General features: G+C 38.1%; 1 protein-coding gene across 3 annotated transcripts in view; it reads right to left on the bottom strand.

Annotated features, from left to right (window-relative positions):
• Positions 1-23,056, bottom strand: part of Syne1 (spectrin repeat containing, nuclear envelope 1) — a gene marked incomplete in the record, with an annotated part of 442,886 nt that overhangs the window by 246,340 nt on the left and 173,490 nt on the right. For all 3 annotated transcript variants that reach the window (XM_013517312.1, XM_013517313.1, XM_013517314.1), the window contains 10 exon segments: positions 1,427-1,580; positions 4,276-4,442; positions 7,159-7,282; positions 7,654-7,841; positions 10,011-10,109; positions 10,483-10,710; positions 15,192-15,342; positions 17,426-17,586; positions 21,283-21,423; positions 22,360-22,530. In XM_013517312.1, the coding sequence (XP_013372766.1) occupies positions 1,427-1,580; positions 4,276-4,442; positions 7,159-7,282; positions 7,654-7,841; positions 10,011-10,109; positions 10,483-10,710; positions 15,192-15,342; positions 17,426-17,586; positions 21,283-21,423; positions 22,360-22,530 (1,584 nt within the window).

Here is a 23,056-nt window from a genome sequence, read left to right as displayed (position 1 = left end):
GTTACAGACAAACAGAATTGCATTTTATGTGAGCCAGCTGTACAAGAAATAGGACTATTCCTAATGTGATAGCACAGCCTGTAATCCTACCACTCAGGAGGCTGAGGCAGGGGGATCTTGAGTTTGAGGCCAGCCTGGGCTGCATAATGAATTTGAAGCTGTCATAGAGTTCAAAACTACATCCTGTCTCAAAAAAACAAAAAAACTCCAAAGAAATCTGACTAGCTCACAATAAATTACTTTTAAAATCTAGCTGAAAACTGCTAACAGTCTTAACATGGTTCCCTTTAAAGAAACATTATCACCTCTCTTAATTTTTTTTTTTTTTTGTCTTTTTGAGGCAGGGTCTTGCTGTGCAGTTCAGACTGACCTTGCGCTCATTCAGTAGCCCACACTGGCCTTGAACTCACAACAATCCTCCTGCCTCAGCCTCCCGAGTGCTGGGATTACAGGCGTGTGCCACCACGCCTGGCAAGTCACCTCTCTTAATTTTAACCACAGTGGCTACACAGATGACCTCAGTTTGACTACTAAGCTTTATTTATCTTCTTCAGGTCCCTTATTTCCTCTGGTTTTGAGATTTTACTCTAGAAAACTTATCATATACTCCTCTGCCCTTTGGAGAAGTGCATCTTTTTAAAGCTTCTGGCCTATTTCACAACCCAGGATTGCCTTATTCAAGGACCTGGGTGCCATCCTTTCGAAATGTAATTATCTTGGAAGATAGCACCTTAGTTTCCCAGGCTCTTTGGAGGGTAAGAGCCTAACTTGGGGAGTTGGTTGCCTTCCTCCAAACTGTGAAACTGTCTCCTGTCCTGAAGATAGAAGGAAGTGCTTTTGGCTTCATAAAGTCAATTAGCAAACCTCGCATAGACTAGATGCTGAATAAATTCTAAATGTTTTATTATTAAATGTTATTATAAACTATTCTCTCAGTGCTTGCTGATCATTATCTGATTTTTGGAATTTTTTTTGGTGCCAGGATAGATAGCATGCATAATTTCACAATTAATTTATTAATAAGGGAAATAAGTCATGAAGTTTATATCACTTTCAAGCTAAATAATACTTCAGATAAACCACATCATTAAAGCAATGGAATTGTGTATTAATTTTTAGTATCAGAACAAAAGAAGCTGGAAAGTTTAAAAGTGGACATTCTTTTACTTTATGCTAGACATCATTTGCTTTACTATGAAAAAACAATTTCTAAGTTCAGTTCACCTATCTTATCTGAAGTGGTTTTGTCTGCCTAATTCATCTGTATAACACACTGTCAGGACCCACATGCTCACTTATTAAAATATTTTCATATGAATAAAAAGTTAAATTGCTGCCAAGTGCTTTAAAAATGTTGTACCCCTCTGTAATTCAGGAGCCCTCTCTTGTAAATAACTGCGTCTTCAGTCTTAAACAATTACTTCACCTTGTGCTGAGTCAGAGTCACTTGATGGTCCATTACGCTGATCTCAGATGTAGTTTGTAATTCACTGAGAAACTGCTTAATCCACAAGGAAAAGGAGAGCAGCAGCTCATCAAATTGCCGGTGCTCAGCAACCACAGACTGGAGGAAATCAATCCTACGTGGAGAAAGGTGCTACAGTTAAAATTCCCCACTAGTGAACGCAAGGCATTAGTGATACACTTTGGGACTTAAACTTACTCCGGGAGTAAACTGATGCTGTTATACACAGGAGCAAGCTAGAACTCTTGATAGCTCCTGCTTCTTAAGACCTGTTTTTCTCATGACCTCGCCTGTCCAAGCTAGCATGACCCTCATACACCCTGGTGATCAAGGAGTCATTCTTTCTCTGTCTGTCCCTTCAACCGCACATCCCATCTCTGCATTTCCCACCCCTTAACACCTCCACTGCTGTGGACATAGCTTCTGTGTTGTTGCGGCCTAGGTCTGTGAAGTCTTTCAAAAGTCTCGTGTTCAGAGGTGGGGCTTCTGGAGTGTGACTGGGTCATAGTCATCAGTAGATTCATGCACTTGACTTCCTAGTGGGATTGCTGTTGGGCATGGGTTGGTAGGGGCAGGTATGAGGCCAGGACTTGGAAGGCTGCACTGCGTGTCTCCTGCCCCAGCTCCTTCCTTTCAGCCCTGCTTCCTCATCACTATGATGTGAACAGCTGTCCTTCTCCAGACCTTCCCACTGGGCCCTTCCTGCTGTATGGACTGAGTCCTCCAAAGACTTCTGTCCCTTTAAGTCAATAGTGTCAAGTACTGTGTCTCAGCGATGAAAAGTAACTAAGGCAGGTGCTCCTCCCCCAATTCTCACCCCCACCACCACCACCTCTAGCCTGGCCTCCAACTGCTCCTAAGCTGGCTTCCTTCCTGCCACCTCTGCCCCCTTACCATCTACTCAAGAGCTCATTCAGAGAAGGTCATGGGATCAGAGCATTCCCTGTCATGCGTCACACTGGGGCAATCTGTATTGCACTCAGGAAAGCAAAGCCCCCAAATCCTGATCATGCTCCCCAAGGGGTCCCATATCATCTACTTCTCTGGCCTCATCTGACAGCTCGGCACCCCACTCTCACTGCCTCCCTCTGTGGCCTGACAGCACAGCTCATTCCCGGAGCCTCGGCTCTTCCGCTCCCCGTGTGCTGGTCCCGCAGTTCCCTGGGCCTGCTCCCTGTGCAGCCCTCTCAGAGGCCTTGCTCATGTACCCAGGCTAAAGAAGGCTTGCCCTGCTATCCCTGACGGGTCACCCTATGTTCATAGTACTTAACACCACTTGACGCACCCTTATCCCCTCATTTGTTTAATTACACGTTTGTCTCCCCTGCCTCTTCCTGCCCACGCCCCATTCCACAGGAGCAAGGACTTTGTGTCTCCAGTGCCCGGAAAGATGTCCAGGTTATGGTCAGGGATCCATCCATGCTGTGCAGTTAATAAATTACCTGATTAGTAATAGGTGATTGAAGATCAGAATCAAAAGCTAGTATTAAAATAATACCTTAGCCAAATATTAATATTAATTATAGTGGTTTGTATTTCAAGTGCAAAATTTTATCACTTTTATTATATTTTTTATTTTTGATTAACATATTTTAATTTTACCTATTAGAGCCCTAGTTTTTAAATTGACTTCCATGTTTTAATCCTTATGATACCTACACATTATCTGTATGTGAATATGTTATATTTTGAATGTCTTCACGTATTTGCATCACTTTAAAAGTCCTTTACTTTCCTTTCTAGAGTTAGACAAAATTTCTATCTTAGGGAAAACTGTCCATCATTCAAGAGTTGGCATCAGAAGCCTCTGTCTTTTCCTGGACCTATTCCAATGTCCCTCTTCACTGTGTTCCTGTATGGCTCTGTGCTCACCTCTCATTTGTTCGGTACTAATAAACATTTGTTGATTGGTTGAATAAAAGAAGGAATAAACCTGGGATAAATACCAGCTCCACGAAAGTAGAGTATCCACACACATAGAAGAATTCTGTATTCATTTCACAGACTCCATTAGTATTTATTTGCAAAGTGAATGAACATTTAAAACAATCAGGAAGGTCAAATGCTCATCCAAGATCTCATTGGTAATCAATACCAATTTAAAGAGAAAACAAGCTATGTTTTTAATTAGAGAACTATGGTTGCTAACTATTTTCTAGTTAATGAAGAGTAAATCTATTTTCTCTTCTATTTAAAATAATAGCCGGGTGTGGTGGTGCATACTTGTAATCCCAGCACTCAGGAGGCTGAAGCAGAAGGATCATTGTTCTAGAGTTCTAGACCAGCCTTGGCTACAAAGTGAGCTCAAGGCGAGCCTGAACTACATAGCGAGAACTACATGTCTCATAAAGACAAAATAATAATAATAACAATAATAATAATAATGACAATGTCACTTGCTCCCTCCAAGATCTATCTTGGAATGAAGTGAAGTAGCTGATGTTTATCAAATGCTTCTGGTTGATAAATGTCATGTGAGGCAAAATTTTAGTTACCATTGTTCTCCTGTACACAAACAGCTCAGGTAATAAATACTCCAAACAGTAGCAGGTCTATACTCTTTAATACTTCAGTTGCTGTAATCATGTGGCCTAGGTGTACAGCTAAAGTTTTGAATGGAGAATCATTGGCAATGCTCATTCTTGAGGACCTTGATTTTAAAAATGACAAATAAAGTAGTTTTCTCCCATTCGGTAGTCATTCCCACAACAACGGAGTGAAATAAAGATGAACAAAACTATTTTTCCTTCATATCTACACTCACCCTTTAAAAATAAATGACCAATATTAGAAGATTTTTTAGAGCTAACCTTTTGCTAATTATCTGTGGCAAATTCCTCCATCTCTCATCCAACTGCTCCAAATGCAGTTTCATCATTTTCACGTCATCTTGGGAAGCAACTGAGAACAGCGATTCCTTCAGCTGTGAGAGGTTGCTGTAGGAGGAGGCCTGGGAAACGAGTTCACTCTGTAGGGCCTGAGGGAAGCAGAACAGAACAGAAACGAGTTCACTCTGTAGGGCCTGACTTCAGCTAACAGGACTCAAGAGTCAGGCCAGGGGAGGCAAGGGCCGTTGTCCGAACATTCTTGCAGAATGGAACTCATTGCCCCAAAGAGAGTCTACACAACTCGATTTAGAAATGAACTACTTGATCTTTCTTCTATGAATTTTCAAAATAATCTTTATTTCAAAACGTTAAACGCACATTATAGGAAACAAAAACACAAGAAACAAAGAACAAATCCACTTACAGTCATAAGCAACTTATTTGGATGTTTTCATCTATGTTCACCTCATTTTTTTTTCTTTTGTCTTTTTGAGACAGGGTCTCACTATGCAGTTCAGGCTGGCCTTGAGCTCACTTTGCATCCCAGGCTGGTCTCAAACTCTCAGTGATCCTCCAGCCCCAGCCTCCTGAGAGCTGGGATTACAGGCCTGGGTCACCATGCCCAGTGTAATGTTCACTTCATTTTTAATGCAATTTTTAAAATGCTATGGAAACCTGAATGAGTTTTCTGTAGAGTGTTGAAAGTTAGGTAAATTTGGAAGTTGTGAATTTGTTTCAGGATGAAGAGAGTGAATAGGTGAAGAGAACTGAAAAAAAAAAAACAAAAAAAAAAAACAAACTGCAGACTAGAATCAATGTGTATCTAAAAATAAGTGAGATGGAATTCTAGGTACCAGGAACATAATGATCCTCTTGGTTTAGAGATTCTATTTGGCCAAACTGGAGAACCGAAAAGCTCTTAATTTTACTTAAGTGTAACAGAAGTACTTAGCTTTTATTTTATTTTTATTTATTTATTTATTTTTTTGTTTTTTCTTGGGTACCGGGAACCGAACTCATGACCTTGCACTTGCCAGGCAGGCACTTTTGCCACTGAGCTAAATCCCCAGCCCCGTACTTAGCTTTTAAATTGAGTTAGACCCTACGTCTCTTAGGTGCTATGAAGACACATAAAAGTCTGATTCTTACCACATTTGAAATAAAGTATAAAAACTTAAACACATAAGCAACAACATAAAACGGTGTTAAGTGAGATGGCAGGAGAGACGTGGCAGATACTAGATGCCTGTACAAATGCTCTCTTTCCCTTTCTAGTGAGGGGTGTGTGTGACACAGAAAAATCTCTAAAGGTATCAGAGGAAGTGGTACCAAGCCAGTGAAAGACAGGGAAGACCCCAAAAGCCAAATAGAACACAGGAAAATGGGAAAGTACATGCCACGGCCATCCCTCAGTGCGGTGCAGCTCAGCCGCTGATGTCCTGTTTGGATGTGGGGAGTGGTAGCCTGTGGCCCTCTCTGGGTCCTGTTTCTCTTATCTGCTTTGTTTCTACACAGACATATGGAGGAGGAAAGTTTTACAGCATAGATGTTATGTCTATGCTTTGTCACTTTTAAGGAAAGGAGCTGTGACTTCCTCTCTTGGACCACTTTGCACGTGTTTTTCAGAAAGGAAGAACCAGACTGAGTGGGAGCGGTGGTGCACACTGTAATCCCAGTTCCTGGGGCGGGTGGCTGAAGCAGAGGGGTCAGCAGTTTGAAGTCTACCTAGGCAGCTTAGCGAGAGCCTGTCTCAAAGTAAAAAGGCTGGAGATGTAGCTCAGTGTACATTCTGGCAGTCATGATAGAATTTGGAGAAGTGACTTTTTGGAAGATGAATGCAGAATCTATGTTTCATAAACTGGAAAAACTGGGGTGTGGACATCCAGGGGTGTGGACACTATCAGCGTCAAAGAGGGAGAAAATTGAAGATGAGGCTACAGACACCTCCAATGGGGTTTTAAGAAAAGCGATTATAAAAACAAGGAGACCCTAGTTTCTTCTTAAACCTATTACAAAAGTTGATGAAAACTGTTGGGGTATAAATCTGTAACACAATAAATGCCATCTAAGCAGTAATTTTGCCAATTCAATTTTCACAGTAGAATCACTGCATTTATTAATTTCCAGAAATCAGTTACTGTTACTCTACAGCTTCAAGAATACCTACTTATTATTATTGTTTTTTTACTTTAAAAAGTTTGCTACTTCAAGAACATAACAAACTAGTAATCTTTGTCTTTCTACCTTCATCCATGTTTATGCTAATTCCCTTTTTATTGTGCTTGGAAATGATCATCATTTTCAATTTCTTTCTACATGGTACTTCTTTCCTCTTAAGAGTATTCTTTAATTGGCTGGAAATGTGGCTCAGCGGTAGGGTGCTTGTCTAGCATGCTTAAGGCATTGGGTTTGAGCCCCAGCAATGTAATCAATTAATCAATCAGCCAATCAACCAACCAACCAATCCTTTTTATTATCAAATTTCATATAAAGATAAAAGTGGAGCGGTCCTACCTACTTTCAGCTCTAAAGGTTAACAGTCAGTCAACCCATTTCCTCTGTTTCTGCTCACTCTTCTCTCAACTCTCCTTTCAGGTCATTCGGTTTTACTCAAGTGCCAGACACTGGTACAAGATTTTCTGACACACCATAGGATCAGATCACCAGAAAGTTCTCATTGTTCTCTCAGGTCAAAGTTGATCTCTTTTCAAGGTTCAAACTTGGACCTTCAATGATGCAGCAGGGGTTACAAAACCAAAGCAAGAAGTTTCAGATAGAGATGAGGCGCATTTTTATTTATTTTAAAGACAATGAAGCCATCGCAAAGGCCTATCATTTTCCTTCCTCACACCTCCTCAAACTTGCCTGTACCAGTTGAAGTTCACCTTCCACTTTGACTCTATCTGCAGAGATGTCCGTCTCTGGGGAACTGGCTATTGCTTCACACCGCTCTAACCAGGTCAAAAAGGATGACAGTTCTTTCTCCAGCCTAAAGAAAGCAGAGACATGAAGCAATTTTATTCAAAATCATCACTCTAAAAGATGAGACCTTTCATCTTGTTGGAAGGTACAATAGAAATCATTATAAATAATCCAGTGCTGATTAAGCCATTCCTAGATGTGAAGGTACAAAATCCCTTCATTTTCACACATGCCCTTATCCTTGCTTACATCTGTGTAACATGCGAAGACACATTTACATCTTTTCCACTTTCAAGAATCTTCATCTAACAGTGAAGATTAACATCTCCCTGATGCAGATACACAAAATCACATACTTTATATCCCCATTGCTGAAAGAATATTTCACTCAGAATTTCCTACTTTGTTGTGCAGTACTCGGGAGAGTACACTGCTCACCTCTGCCAGTGGGCCAGCAGGTTCTCCAGCAAGGTCTGTCTGTCTTTCACCCTCTGGAGCGCTCCTTCGTATCGCTGCTGAAGAGCCGCGGCCTCCTGGGTGCAGGAGTCTCTGTTCACCACCTTGCGGGCACTGGCTGAAAAGGCGGTGACTGTGCTGCTCAGAGACTCCAGGGCCTGACAGAGATCCTAAGACGAGGACAGAGGAAACAAGGCAGTGTTACTCATTCTCCGGAGAGAGGCTCCAAGAAAATCTGCAGATGCGTGATGTCACAGACAGTACCTGACCCTACCAATACTAGGTTTCCTATACATACATATTTGGATATAGTTCAGTCAAGAACAATGAGCAATTCTCAAATTGAACAACTGGAGCAACGTGCTATCATAAAAGGCATTTAAAACTTATGAATAATTTATTTCTGGAATTTTCCATTTAATGTGTTTGACCTGAGGTGGATCACAGATAAGTGGGATGCAGACAGCCAACCCATAGGTGAGGGGGACCACCCTACAACAGAAGCACAGCAATGAACCCAGAGACCAGTGTTTTCCTTTGAGACCCAGCGTCACAAAATTTTACATCAGTCACAATACATACCAATGGTACCAAAAATCTCTCTGCTATGATTTACAGGGAGGTAGAGGGAAAATAAAGAGAAAGTTACTCATGGATATGGAAATAAAAAATGTGATGGGAGATTTTCCCCAAATAATAAGGTCCTGCTGCAGTTCTGAATAGTTTCTACTTTCCCTTAACAATTCAGGTCATTCATGAAAAAGAATTTATCTTATGCAAAATGTATGAATATTTATAAACTCAGTTTACAAAAGCTACATGACTGAAGGTATAATTCTACAAAAAAATGTGGAAAAATTAATGGCTGAAATAGCTGCTGTGAAGAACCCATGATAACAATAAGGTGCCTCAGAATGTGGTTAATGTGTATTAACTTATTTAATCTTCATAGTCTTCAGAAACAAAATCTGCAGATGCATGATGTCACCGGTAGTACCTAACCTTACAAAATGGATTTTGTTTTTTAGTATTTTCCATTTTAAGGGTGAGAAAAATCAAGATGTAAAAAACACTTGTTTCTAGATATTTATTCTAAAATCTAAATATTGAGAAAAAATAGAATGTTTTTCTCCTTTTATTTTATACTTAGTTGTATAGTAAAATAAATGTCATCAAATTTGATTTCCATACATTTCTTCATTTTTTGTGTTTAAAAATGACATGAGAAAGAAAAATGCATTTTCAGTATAAATATCTTTTTTTTTTTTCTTTGTCTTTTTGAGACAAGGTGTCACTATACAGTTCACACTGGCCTTGAGCTCACATTGTAACCCAGGCTGGCCTCAAACTCCCAACCATCTCCCTGCCTCCGCCTCCTGAGTGCTGGGATTACTGCCATGCGCCACCATGCCTGGCTTCACTATAAATATCTAAACAGTATAATTCGCATTCCTTTTCCCGATGTGCCTTTACTGATCATTTGTTTTGGTCACAAAGCCCCTTTTCCTGCACACATGTACATATCTTCACACACATGTAGTGGGATCATATATATATTAAAATAACACATATTAAATCATATTAAATTACATTATATATGTATTTTTGTTAATATATTCCATTTTTATTATCCCCTTGTGCTTCATTACCCCTATTTTCTTCTTTCCCAAAATTCTGCCAGAACTTCCTGTTTGTTGTCCTGTCAAAGCCTCACAGTGATACTCATTTCAAAAACCAGATAAAAGAGACAGCCCTTGGAATTGAAAACAGCTGCTGAGGACATGCTCTTTGCATATTTGAATGTAGTGGGTTAAAATCTGAAATTTTCAATGCATGTTTTTTTCTTGTATATTTAAATTTTATAATGCTGTCAAGAAGTAAAAGAGTTCATTAAAGCTATACTCTGAACACATTACATGAAAGGAGAAATATATTTATCTAATGAAAGGAGAAATATATTTTAAATAAGTACTTTTTTGACTTTTTTTGTCTTTTTGAGACAGGGTCTCACTATGCAGTTCAAGCTGGTCTTGAACTTACTTTGTAGCCCAGGCTGGTCTCAAATTTGCAGTGATCCTCCTGCCTCAGCTTCCCAAGTGCTGGGATTATAGGCGTGTGGCACAATACCCTGCTTCTTTTGATTTTTAATGAAACTTATTTGCATACTTACATTTCTTGTGTTTTATGAAGTGAATTCACTTTATTTACTTCCTCAACTAAACATAAAAATCTTTCCAATTTCAATTCTCATAGAAACATTTACTCTGCTTTCTCTTCAAGTAAGAGTTACCAAATTTTTGAGTGGGTAAATAAGCAGAAATGTTGAAGTATACTCTTACCATATGTTCTTGGAGAACTTTGTATGTCTCTGTAGCTGAAGAACATATTTTAATTGGATCAGCAAGTTTATCTTCAAATTCAGACACAGATTGCTGGATCTAAAAAGATTGGTGCCATACAAAAATGGTGGGGGGAATATAATAACAAAAAATATTATTGAGCAAGTAGCAGGCCTACTTTTAAAGGGTAACTTTCAGTGTGATGATAAAGTATATTTAAATAAATATGAAATCAGTATGTTCCATTTGAAAGGAAAACTAAGCATTAAACTGAACACAATATATAATGACATTCTTGTATCTCCCAAAAAGTGTCATATAAATAATTATGAATTTAGTTATCACTGAGAACTTTATGCAATTTGCTCATCACCTGCCTTTTCTTTATGGCACTATTTGTGGAGTATTTATTGCACGTATCTGTAAACACATGTAAAACACGTAATTTTACCATGCACTGTCCCCTTCTTACCTTTCTAAGATTCTCTTCGAACTTTTGCTGCTGAGATAAATGCCCAAGGATTGTTCCTTCCAGGCACTGTGCATGTTCCCGGAGTTCTTCCCAGTATCTTCTTATCTGTGTCAACTTGGCTTTGATTCGAGCAGATTCTCCAGTGGTAATAAATTGAGCAAAAGACTGAGCTTGTTCTTCCAGTCCAGTGATACTGCTGATCTTATGTTCTATTTCTTGAATTATGACCTAAGATTTTAAACAAGAAAAATTACAATGTATTCTGAGCAAAGTTGTCTTCTGGAAATGATCTATCTACAGAGAAAAAAAAACAGGAACATTTCCTAGCTGGCAGCTGAATGTACTTAGAGGGTGGGAAAGCAGCTATGAGCAAACACCCCATGTTTCTTGACCTCCTTTGGGAAGGATGGATATGCAGTGTCTGCAATACACAAAGTGCTGCTGCTGGTACTCATTGGGTAGAGAATCAAGAGAAGTAACTACCCCTGTTTGCAATGAAATAAGGGAGAAAATGTCCCTGTGATTTTTGATAATATCTCTGAAGACACACAGAATTATTTCCTTATCTTGTCAATCATGCATTTTAATCAACACATCTGGGGAAGCCAGGAGTGCCAGGAACTTACAGGAATGCTAGTGTTAATATTCATTTAATTTTTCTAAAATGTAGTGGAGTATTTCATATCTCACTGAACTTGAGAGGTTTTATGACTGTGCTCCTACCTAAAGGCACTCTTTTCAAGAGCATCATCTGTTCTTTGTGCCAGCAGTTTCTAAACATATTGGGATACCTACTTCCCACCCTCAAGGCTTGGCATAATAAGTCTAAGGTGGAACCCTAAACTTTTAAATTCTAACAAAGTCACATGGGATGTTGCTGTGGCTGATCTGAGACTTCACTGCTTTCTTTTTTAGCTGTATACTCTGCAAGAAAAAGCCATATACTATTGTTTTAGCTGAGGCAGAAAGGACTTTTTTCATATAGGCTGATCATGCAAAGTATGACCTACTAAGGATGTGTGAGCATGTGTGGGGAGGGATGTGTCTCTCAAAAACACAGGGCTTATTTATGTGTCAGAAAATGAAAATGATTTCTCTGAGGAAAAGAAGCAAGTCATTCTATCAAAATAATGTCAAAAATTCAAGTTACATTTCAGTTTCAAAGAATTTACGTAGAAAATATTGTTACCCTGGGAGAAAAATTTGTGACTTCTATCTAAAGGAGACAATCTGGAATAATTTACATCAGATAATTGGGTAGGAATGATTTAGTTTTTATTTTTATCTTTCAAATGTATGGCTACTGTGGTACACCTGACAAATAGTTGTTGTCTGAGCCCAAGTACAGTCTTTCTTCTTTTTGCCTCAAAGATTGTGTTATTTTAGAAAAATTACTCATAAAATTCAACAAATATATATTGGGTGTCTAGTATACAATTGTGCTAGGTGCTTAGAACACACCAGTGAGCCAATCTGAGTTTAGAACAAAGTTCTTAGTTCTCAGATTAATACTTGTCAGCAGTAAATTCAGAAACACAACCCATACAATCATATTGATGGATTCTGGTTAAAAAGTTTCATCTAAGAAACCTAAGATGTGAACAGCAAAATAAAAGATAGATAATAGGAAGTAGTGGGATAGAACTTTCTCAGTTGGGAAAGGGACCAAGAGATGAAGGAAGAGAGACAGAAGCAGGGAAGGGGATGAGGAAAGAAGGAAGATGTTCTATGCTCGTGTACCAACTCCCCACATGGAAGGTCAACACTGGGTACTGCAAACACCCGCTAATCAAAAAGAAAAGCCAAAAACCTCACCTAAGAGATAAAAGTAGCAAATGATCCAGCATCTATTCTTATCATTTAACAATAACAATTAGGAATAAGAAAGTTACTTGGAACACCATGGACCGATGAACAAAAACAGGTTTAGGGAGCTGATTTTGATAGCAATACACTGTTTAAATGTATTTGATTTTTCTTAGAATGTAGCCTTCTGTGTGGAAATAGAACATGAACCTCTCAGACTAAATTGCATAGGCTAGTGTAGTCCACTCTATCTTTACCTATTTCTAGTATCTTTTTCCTGGTTTTCATATTCACTTAATGTATTTTTGATAATTCAGAATATCACTTCAGACATATTAAAACATATCTGTAGCCTGAGGGTAAGGAGATCCACAGCTTAATATTTAAACATATATATTTAAAAATAAAACATGTGATTGTAACTTTTCTTAAAGAATAACAGTGGGAGGGCTTTTGATCACTGATACATTTCAGAAGTTCTAGATAAAGCCTGAAATAACAGCAGATGAATTGTAGAAAGGATAAGTTAAAAAGTATTCCTTAGTTTTTCAAAGCAGAAATGTTGAGGCTACACTAGTTAAATATGCTTTTTCTTGGAATTTAGTGAAAATGGGTGAATGATGATTTTTCAAAATGATTTTAAAGATTACAAATATTTCATGAACATTTTCCATGGACTGGCATGTGCTTCGTGCAGGAACCACAGAAGACACAGCAGGCTGCGCACGCCCCGCTCCGTGTAGCTTTGACTGCAAAGGTGCACGATGACCAAGGCTGAGATGCATGTTACGTGAGCTCGGCTGAGCATCATGGCACCCTCCCACTCTGCACACAGCAATAACTTGTTCTGAGTCACAGCGTGAAATGCTTCCTGTCTCGGCATTTATTTTACTATATTTAATAGGATAAAATGGCAAAGGGTTTCCCTTTCCCAAAAGAAAAATAAGCTTAGATAGAAAAAGAAGTAGTCAAATTTTGAAAATGTGTGGTGTGCAGTTGTATAGTCCCGACCCAATTCTTCCAGTCCGGTTTTCTTAAACTGTTTGAGTGAAGGCAACAATGATCATCTACTCGATTACTGTGGGACTTGGAGAGCTAATGTATCAGAGCAGCTCTACCTAGCGCTAAGAGTCAGAAATGCAAATGTTAGAGCAACCAGGTCTGATGGCTTCTCCTACCCAGAGCAGTTCCATGCTCTTCCTTGTGGTTGGTGAGGGTAAACAGCACTGACAGTGGGGCTAAACATTTGGATGGGTTTTGTTCTGTTTTGCTTTGTTTTAGTACATGTCTGCAGTACATGAAGTTTATATTCATCTTGGGGAGTGGATACATGTACATAATACAGCTTGTTTCTTTTTTAACCCCCTTTCCCTTCTCACCCACCTCCCTCCCTCTGCCTCTAAATTCCCTTTCCCCATTTCACTTGTGTTATTATTATTCTTAGCTCATGTTTATGAAATATAATGTTTATGTGCACTGAGGTTATAAGGTTCCTGTACATGGCATATCTTAACTCTACTTATCTCCACCTTCCCCTGCTCCCTTGCCCTCGGTCTCCTGGACCCTTCCCATTTGCAAGAGATCTGGTTTCCTTCTATCTATTCTTTAGTATGCTTTTTGTTTGTATTCTGCCTTGCTCAAATGACAGATATTATGTGGAGCAATGGAACAGAATAGAGGAGAGAAAAACATCCCCAGATGCATTCAGGTATCTGATATTTAACAGAGGCTAAGAGCACACATTGGAGAAAAGACAGCCTATTCCACAAATGGTGTTGGGAAAAGATCTGTTTGCAGGAGATTGAAGCTGGACCCATCTCTCTCACCATGCACCAAACTGAAATAAAAATGGATCAAAGATCTAAACATTAAAACAGAAACACTGAGCCTACTGGAAGATAAAGTAGGTGAAACACTTGAAGTCAGAGGTGTAAGAAAGGATTTTCTAAACAGACCTCCAGTTGCACAAAGAAATAACAGTGAGAATCACCAAATGGGATCACATCAAATTAAAAAGCTTCTGCCCAGCAATGGAACCAATTAGCAGAGTGAAGAGACAACCTACAGAATGGGAAGATTTTTTGCCAACTATTCCTCAGACAGAGGACTAATATTTAGATTCTATATAGAACTCCAGAAAATTAGACCACCTAAGACAAAAGACCCCATTAAGAAGTGGGTAAGTGAAATGAACATACATGTCTCAGAAGAAGTGCAAATGGCTATCAAATATATGAAAAAATGTTCAATATCTGTGGTCAGCCAAGAAATGTAAATTAAAGCAACAGGAAGTTTCCATCTTACACCAGAAAGAATGGTAATCATCAAGAAGTTAAAGAGTAACAAATACTGGCTTGGCTGCAGTGAGAGAGGAACCCTTGTACACTGTTGGTGGAAATGTAAACTAATAGAGACATTATGGAAATCAGAATGAAAATTTCTCGAAGAACTAAAGTTAAAAATTTCATATAACCCATCTATATCCACTGTAGGTATCTTTCCCATAGAGCTAAATATACCATACCGGGATAGTTCTTATAAAGGACAGTTGTTGATGAATACATTTCATGTTGTATAAAGGAATCAACAGAGAACTCCATGTGGGTTAATTCAAAATCAAGGAAAAGAATAATGTAACCATAAAAATATTTTAATGATATTGCACACAATATTGACTTGAATGCATAAATGAGACAATGTTAATACACAGTTTCATCTATAAAGTGTTACCCTGTTGTCAATCAAGACCTCTTAGCTTGGTATTTTGTGTGAATGTAATTTTAATAGAATCAAACAGCAATGAAATGTTTGTCCCGGGACCAAATAGCTTGATGAAATAAATATAAGAAAGGAGTTCTTAAAAGCTAGACAGAGATTATAAATATAACGTGTGAGCAGGTCACCTTGATTTGGCTGATTTGCAAGTCCATGGCAGATGAAGAAGTTTCCAAGGCATTGAGTTCTTTTTCTTTCTCAGTTATCCAGCTGGACAGGGTCTCAAAATTACTGCCAAAATGATCCCACTTGTTTTTCACCATTTCCATGGTTTTAATACTAAAATTAACCAAATTAAGTAAAAAATGCAGTATTTTAATAGAAAGCAACAACACATTTTCCTCCAAATCATCAGGTGCAAAGATAGTGAAGATATTTGTGATCTTCAAGGCTGAGCATGTTTGAATAGAAAAACAACACACACTTGGTTGGGGTAGTCGTCAGGCCTTAAGTCTTCCTAACTTCTGAGAATGAGAATTTAGTGAGGCAGCACTGATGCTGTGCTACAGATAGAACTGAGCTGTGAACAAAATATTGCTGGGTTCAAAGGAGTTTGAATCAAGTATAAGCTAAACTCTGCACGTGACCAGGGCTTATTTTATAAATTATGTCATCTTAGATTCCAGTGCACACTCTTTTTAATAGTCTTGTTTTCATAGACATGTTCCCCTTGCTGTTAAAGGAAGAGATGCTGCCATAATGCTTTATGGTGGTATTTTATAAAATAGATCTTTATGAATCAAGATGGAGCTTGTGGCCTGAATTCCATGCACCAGGTGGAAACTGCTTCCATCATTACAGCTAAGCCTTTGATCTATCATCTGTTACAACTTCACCTGTTCACAGATGTTCTACCATACTAAGTCCAGAAGACTTTCATAAACTCTTGTACGTGAGCACCCTAACTGCTTTTAGACAATTTTGGCTTTATATATAACAAATCTAGTGAACAAAATTTCAACTCCAGACTCTCAGTGTATATTAGCTATGCATATATAACCATAAATATGGCTTTCAGTTTAGAGAAAGACTAAGATAATCAGCACATCATTGAACTGATATGTCCTTGGGTTTAAAAATAAAACAACAAATGAATGTCCTTGTTTACCAAAAGGCACTTGAAGACATGAAGAAAAATATAATAATATCATTGATTGTCAAATTAAGTAGTATTGCAGTCTCAAATTTATACCCTGGGTGTACCTTATAATCTCAGCACTACTGAAAATGCAAGCGATGTTATACTATATTGCAAGCTTTTAGATAAAATAAAAATTCAAATGGAAGTTATTAATAGAAGTACCTTGCTTTCTGATAAACTTTAAGTTTTATTGTCTCCATAGGTTGTTGGAGAGTATTTTATTTTTTGTCTTTTTGGCCTTGAGCTCATTTTGTAGCCCAGGTTGGCCTCAAACTCACAACGAGCCTCCTGCCTCAGCCTTCCAAGTACTGAGATTGCAGGAATGTGCCACCATGCCCGGTGAGAGTATTATTAATATAAATACTCAAAATTTCAAGTCATAATTTGTTTTAAATAAAGTATTTTATCAAATTTTAAAGTGTAAACAAATTTGAAATGTTAATTTCAAGATATTAATAGTATTAAACAACAAATTTTACATTTTAAAAATCATCTTAGAAATGATATTTTGTTTCTTGAGAATAATAAGTTACATGTCCTTGATTTGCTACTAAATAGAAATGTTTATCTGTATTATTCTGAAGAATTACTGGCTATATCCTAATAAGTTTAACACCTGCAAATTTTATATATATCAGTGCATCAATAGGTCAAATAGTCATTTTTAGATGAATAAATATTAAATATGTAAAAATAAAAGAAACATTTTGAAGTTCATTTCCAGAAATAGTGTAACAATCCATGGCATTTTGAATACTGAGGCACTGTAAACAAGCTTGGGAGCTTTGAGTTGAAGACATATGGTCCCTGTGATATGAGAATGCTTAGGCCTAGAATCTGCACCATCCAAATATCTCTTCTTTCCTCTGACTGGCAACAGCAGAACAATGTGATAAAAATTATTTTAAACATCAGTTACTTTTTGAGATTCTCTCAATAGTATACAAAGGCCACAGAATTGAATACATATGGCTTTCCTGTGAACATGATCAGTTTAAGATGCAAACCCCACATCCCTTATATGTTCTTGCTCTGCTATAGACATCGGTTCCTGTGTTGAAGATCCCTTTTTTTTTTTTGGAATTGTGAATTGCTTCCTCAAGACATGCTGAAATACACAGATACTTTGAGATTTTAAAAGACTTTTGAATACAAGACACAGGAAAGACTGTAAGGAGCTTTATCTCAGAGAAGAAAGCTTAGGACTTGTGAAGCACATACTCTTCCTCAAGGGTGTCTTCTAATTTTTTGACTTGCTCTTTGATTGACTTGGCCTGCTGCTGAAGCAGCTGCTTATTCTTGGGCCCAAGGGGTAGCTCTGAAGCTTCCTTTACAAGGTTCTCAGCCTGGACAGCAATATTTTCTGTCCGTTTAGAAAACTCCTAGGAAAAAAGATCATAACAGTTAGACGAACACTTTACACTTTAATTCTGCCTTCAGTTAAGTTGCATATATTGCATAGTCTCCCCTAGAATAGACATGTAGATAGATGATGGAGTCCCATAGGACTGGATCCATACTGTCCTTAACAATAAAACTGACTTATTTTCATATGCCCTTTTTAGTTAGACACCTTGCTAAGTTTTTTCATTTTATATACACAACCAGTTTCCTATCTTCACTGTTATGAACATGTCTCACAAAAATAGTTTATGCACTGTTGTTGGGTTTTGGCTTATTGTTTGAAATTCTGAGCTACAGTGTAACAACTAACTTAGCCACAAACATGTAACTGTGTTACTAGCCAGCTCATAAAATGATCAGTGGTGACTCCCTGCGTAGAGATAACAGATTCATAGGCCAATGAATAGAAATACTTGTTTGAAGAATAGCTAAGTACCCAATATTAATGCTATTTCCTATACAAATACATTTCGTTTACTAGTCATCGGACAGGAGATACAGTCTGATCTGAATTCTCTTAAGTCTTATTTTTCTTCCTGTACAACATTATTGAAAGAAGGTAAATTTTGAACCAATCAAACCTAGCAAGAATCCTGGGTCTGTTAATCACTAGTTGTTCCACTTTGCTGAATTACTTTTCAGGCTCTTTTTTATAAAATGCAACTTCTAATGCTTTTCTTTGAAGGGTACTCTTAGCTTTCCACTAGCAAATTCACTTTTAAGTGCCTTATACTCTGGCAGGTACCAATTATCATTTTTATATCCTTCATATAAAATTGAGGAAAATGGTTTATTAATCCTATCTACTTATTTTCAACAATTCTGAGCTATTTTAACTCAAAAGTTAATTTAATATGTAGGAGGCGCTGGTAAATCTTACACTATCCAAATTTTATTAGGTAAATAATGTTGAATATTAAAATAGAAATGGTAAATCCTGTAATAGTCTTGAATGAAAAAATGGAATTTCGTTTCTTTTCATGTAAGAAAATCTCAGAGGAAGTTTAAATGTTGACCAACTTTCCTCTGCTCAATAGGTACTGTAGAAATCCATTGCAAATATTTATAAAAAGTCAGCTTTTCCCTCAGAGCATCTCCCAGCATTATTCTAAATGCCATATAAAATAGAGTAACAGACAAGTGTTATAGCTTTCTGGTTGAAGACTTAATATCCTCATAGAAACAGCAATATTACTTCAAAACATAGGCTGCAAGTCAAGAGAACGTAATTGAGTAAGTATAGCTTCTTTGTGTAAAGATTTATAGCATTGCAAAATATGACAGTTCCTGATGTCATAACATTAAATCCTGTGCTTGAAAGCACTCACTACTGATATCTGTGAACTTATAGTGACAGTAAATTCAGTTGTGAATCTGGTGAATCACAGCACAGCCTCTCAGAATTCCATAAATAGAATCCAAAGTGTAAAATAATATTTCTCAGAATCCAGCAAAAAACCACAAAGAAAGTGATATTTGAAAATGTTTATATATCTTCAATCTTAGAATGTTTTATGTGAGTTACATAGGGATAAACAGACTGCAGAGGAATCCAGTGACCAAAATGATATTGATAAAACAGTGTCAAAATAAATAAAAATATAATGGTAAGGCCTTATTCTGAAGAAGAAGATATATGAGTGGCAGAAGGATGTACAGGAAAAGAACCAACTTGCATTATACCTAGAGCTGAAACCAGGCTCTGTCCTTGAGGCATATAACTTTGAATTTTCATTTCCACCAGTAAAGCCATGTCTTGTTGTGAAGATTAGACATGGTCTGCCTAGGTAGACCCTCCCACACACTGGTACTAGAGACACTCCACTTCCTGAGAGCAGTTACTCTAGGGCTGTCAGCTGGAACAAAGGTGGTAATAGCAAGGCAAAGCAGGCAGAGAAGAGAGAACTATTCTGGATTACATGTAGATGTGTGTCAGTGTCTATAAACTGTGATTCCATTTGAATTTTGGAAAGAAAATGTAAGGTAGTGGCTTACAGAGTGGGCTCTGGATTGAGATTTTTTTTGTGTTTGAACCCAACCTCACCACATAGTGATCTACAGTTCTTAGAAACGTATATCAGCGACTTTGTGGCTTACATGTCCTTATTTAGAATGAATGGTGATATCTACATCTTTGAATTGTTTTGAGAATGAAAAAAGATGATAAACATCGAGTGTTACACCAGCATATGGCACATAGTCAATAAATGCTACTTCCTATTAAATTAATCTAGAAGTACAGAAGATCACGGGATAAGGGGGATTTTGATAATAAGACTAAAAGGATCACATTTGTTTCACTGACAGGCCAACTCATCCAAATGGATTGGTGCAAATGGAGTTGGAGACCCTGAAAGAAGCTGGATGGAAACATACAGGAAAATTAACCCAAAGGCATTTCTTTTTTATTTATAAAAGACATTAGCAATATTTTAATATATAGTATCCTTAAAATTAAAAATTACAATTAAAACAATGCTCTATTTAAATGGCTGATGAAGGGGCTGGGGATTTAGCTCAGCGGCAAAGCGCCTGCCTGGCAAGCGCAAGGTCGTGAGTTCGGTTCCCGGTACCGGAGAAAAACCAAAACCAAAAAAAAAAAAAAATAAAAAAAAAAAAAAAAAAAATAAATGGCTGATGAAAACTTCACTGAGCTGAGCCTGAGGCTTTATAAAACTACAAACTCCTGAACAAATTAATGATAGGAGAAATAAAACATAGCACTGTGAGAGAAAGAGAAGCTTTTACTTGTTGGAAGCAAAGGGATGTCCTTGCTGAAGGCTGAGAAAGCGTGCACACAAGCTTCTTTCTTAGGTACTGGCTAATCCATTTCAGTGCTTAGTGAATTTTTCTACAGTCCCTAGTTGGGCACAAGAGCAACCACAAAGGGCTGAACAACTCTGAATGCTTCATACAAATACACTGGGTTGCTCTGAGTGTCCAAGGTGTTTGAGTTTATAGTGTGGAGCGCACCAAACAGAGCGTCTCTGTTGCCCAACTGGAGCAGCAAACTCCCTGTGTCCAAAACCGGGTCGGTCAGAGCAACTGCGCCTTTCCCACAGTACTCATTGCCTCCAGAAGTCTCAGAGCATGGTGTTTCATATTCTTTTCCTTCACTGTATCCAGTGATTGCCTGATTTTCATGCGTGTCAACTTCATGTCACCCTTTGTATCTGTCTCCATGTGCTGACTGCTGCCCCACCACTCTTATTTATGCCTACATTGACTAGAAAATCTCATTTTAGGTTTTTTTTTTGCCTAACTTACCTTTAAAACTCACATCCCCTTATTCCACTTTGCAGTGTGAAATCCCCATGTCCAGCACTTTTATACCATATGCTGCTCCCCCTTCCAGGATGGTCTGCCTGTTATCTGGTACAAACTCTGCTTTCCTAAGTTTTACCTGCCCTTTAGAATTTAGTTTCTAATATCACAGCCTCCAGACTCTAAAATTCTATGCCTTTGTTACAGAACTCTCATTCTGCATTTGCATGAGAAGCTTCATTTTAGCTTTTAATGTTTAATCTCACTTATGTTTTAGTTTCCCAGTGCTGAAAAGTGTGCATTATCAAGAAAAATATTGATTAAATGAGTTGATGATTAATCTAAGAAGAAACAGTGTTTTCTTATCTGAAAAATGGGTACCAAGGAACCATATGGGCATATTAATATACCTTTGTCTGCTCCAATTCTGAAGACAAGCTTTCCAAACTGCTAAAACTCAGGAAGCGTTCATGGCTTGAACCTGTTTGAAAAAGGTATCTGACCACCGTCTCTTTGTTTGTCTCAAATCGCTCCCATTTTCTTAATGTGACCTAAATTTGAAAAAAAATGTGCATTTGAGGTCATAAATTACCAAAGGGAATCACAAAATATTGTTACATCTTCATTCATTTCTTAGATTGCCAACTCCCAGTGACTTCTTAGTTCGAATTTCACAGTCACACTGGAGGAAGGTGATCCCAGAGTTGTCGCTAAGAATTTCTTTCTGGATCTCCATATCTTCATCTACCCAAGGAGGAAACACAGACCAGATGATTTCTGAGTTCTGCATCAGCTGTAAAGTCCTATGAATGTAATGGTATTGCTGAAAAGGTGCATAAATGACAAAGAAAAAAGCCCTTCAATCTCTATCAAAAGCAAAGAGACAGAGAGAAAGAGAATGAGAGAGGTAAGTGAGGAGTTGGCCAAATTCAAAAGTTATTTTAAAATAATGTGTCAAAGTGGCTGAAGCTCAGCTTCAGTATCACAATATCACAATAAAGTGATATTACAGTATCACAATAAAGCATAAATGTGACTGCTGGACTTCCTGAAAAGTGAAATAATCACACCGAATTTCTGGATTCAGACAAACGTGGTTTAAATCCTGTCTTTACCAGTCATTGGCCTGATAGTTGTGTGCAACATCAGGCCACACCCTCAAACATTTTATTCTTCCTCTTTTTTTTGTGTGCTAGGACTCAAGCAACCCAAGGCCTCACAGACTGTAGGCAAGTGTCCTACTCTGAGCTCCACCCACAGCACACGGTTTCTCCTCTTAAGCACCAAACTTGTGAAATGTGTTGATTATGGGACCCACCTCATGAGGCTGATGTGACGATTAAAGAGGTAAATCATGTAAGGTATTTAGCACAATGCCAGAGCAGCAGAGGCTGAAACCAACATTTGCTTCTGCTTTGGGGAGATGTGACCAGGAGTCAGCCCAACCTTGGCCTTCATCGAGCCAGCTCCTGCCTACCCAGCCCTACCTGGATGCGACGCTCCTGCCTCTCCCTGCTGTGCTCCACGCTGGCCAGGGTTTTCTCCAGCTTCTGCAGCTCCTCCCTGCCCGGGTCAGCCAGTCCGCCTGCTCCCTGTGGTGCCTGCCCTATCTGTTGCTGCAGGTCTCTCTTCTTTGCTGAGATCATCTTTGTCTTTTGCTGAAAGCAGATGTTTAACAGATGGACATAAATTTTACTGTCTAGTTCAGTAAGCAGGGCAAGAAGCACCCTCACTCAATAAAAGTAGAGATGGGTATGAACTCATGCATTGTGGGCCTGAACTGAGTTTTAAGGTGAAGGCTAACAGTTAAAACAGTAATAATAGAGGCTCTACATTAATCCAAAGTAGTATTATTTATAAACATTCTATATTTTTAATGGCAAACAATATAAATAATTTAGGTTTAATATTTTGTGTACACGTTTGTAGAACATTTAGCATTTTAGACAGTATTCCAGAAAGAATTTGCAAAACAATTCATTTGATATGATTCTTCTTAATCATGCTGTGCCTAAAATCCAGTCTCAGCTCCAGTTTCACCACCAGTGCTTTAAAAATGCAAATATTATAAGGTTTATACTTCCTTGGTATATTAATATTGTGACAGTTAAGAGGTTTGATTGGCTTGAGACCTACCTAGAGGATTAGTAAAGCACACTTCTAGGAGCATGTAGGTGGGTCATA

Source organism: Chinchilla lanigera, unplaced genomic scaffold (genome assembly GCF_000276665.1).
Source record: "Chinchilla lanigera isolate Chin_1 unplaced genomic scaffold, ChiLan1.0 scaffold00038, whole genome shotgun sequence".
NCBI lineage: Eukaryota > Metazoa > Chordata > Mammalia > Rodentia > Chinchillidae > Chinchilla > Chinchilla lanigera.
The sequence above is the reverse complement of the archived record's forward strand: the minus strand, read 5'-3'. Positions and strand labels throughout refer to the sequence as shown.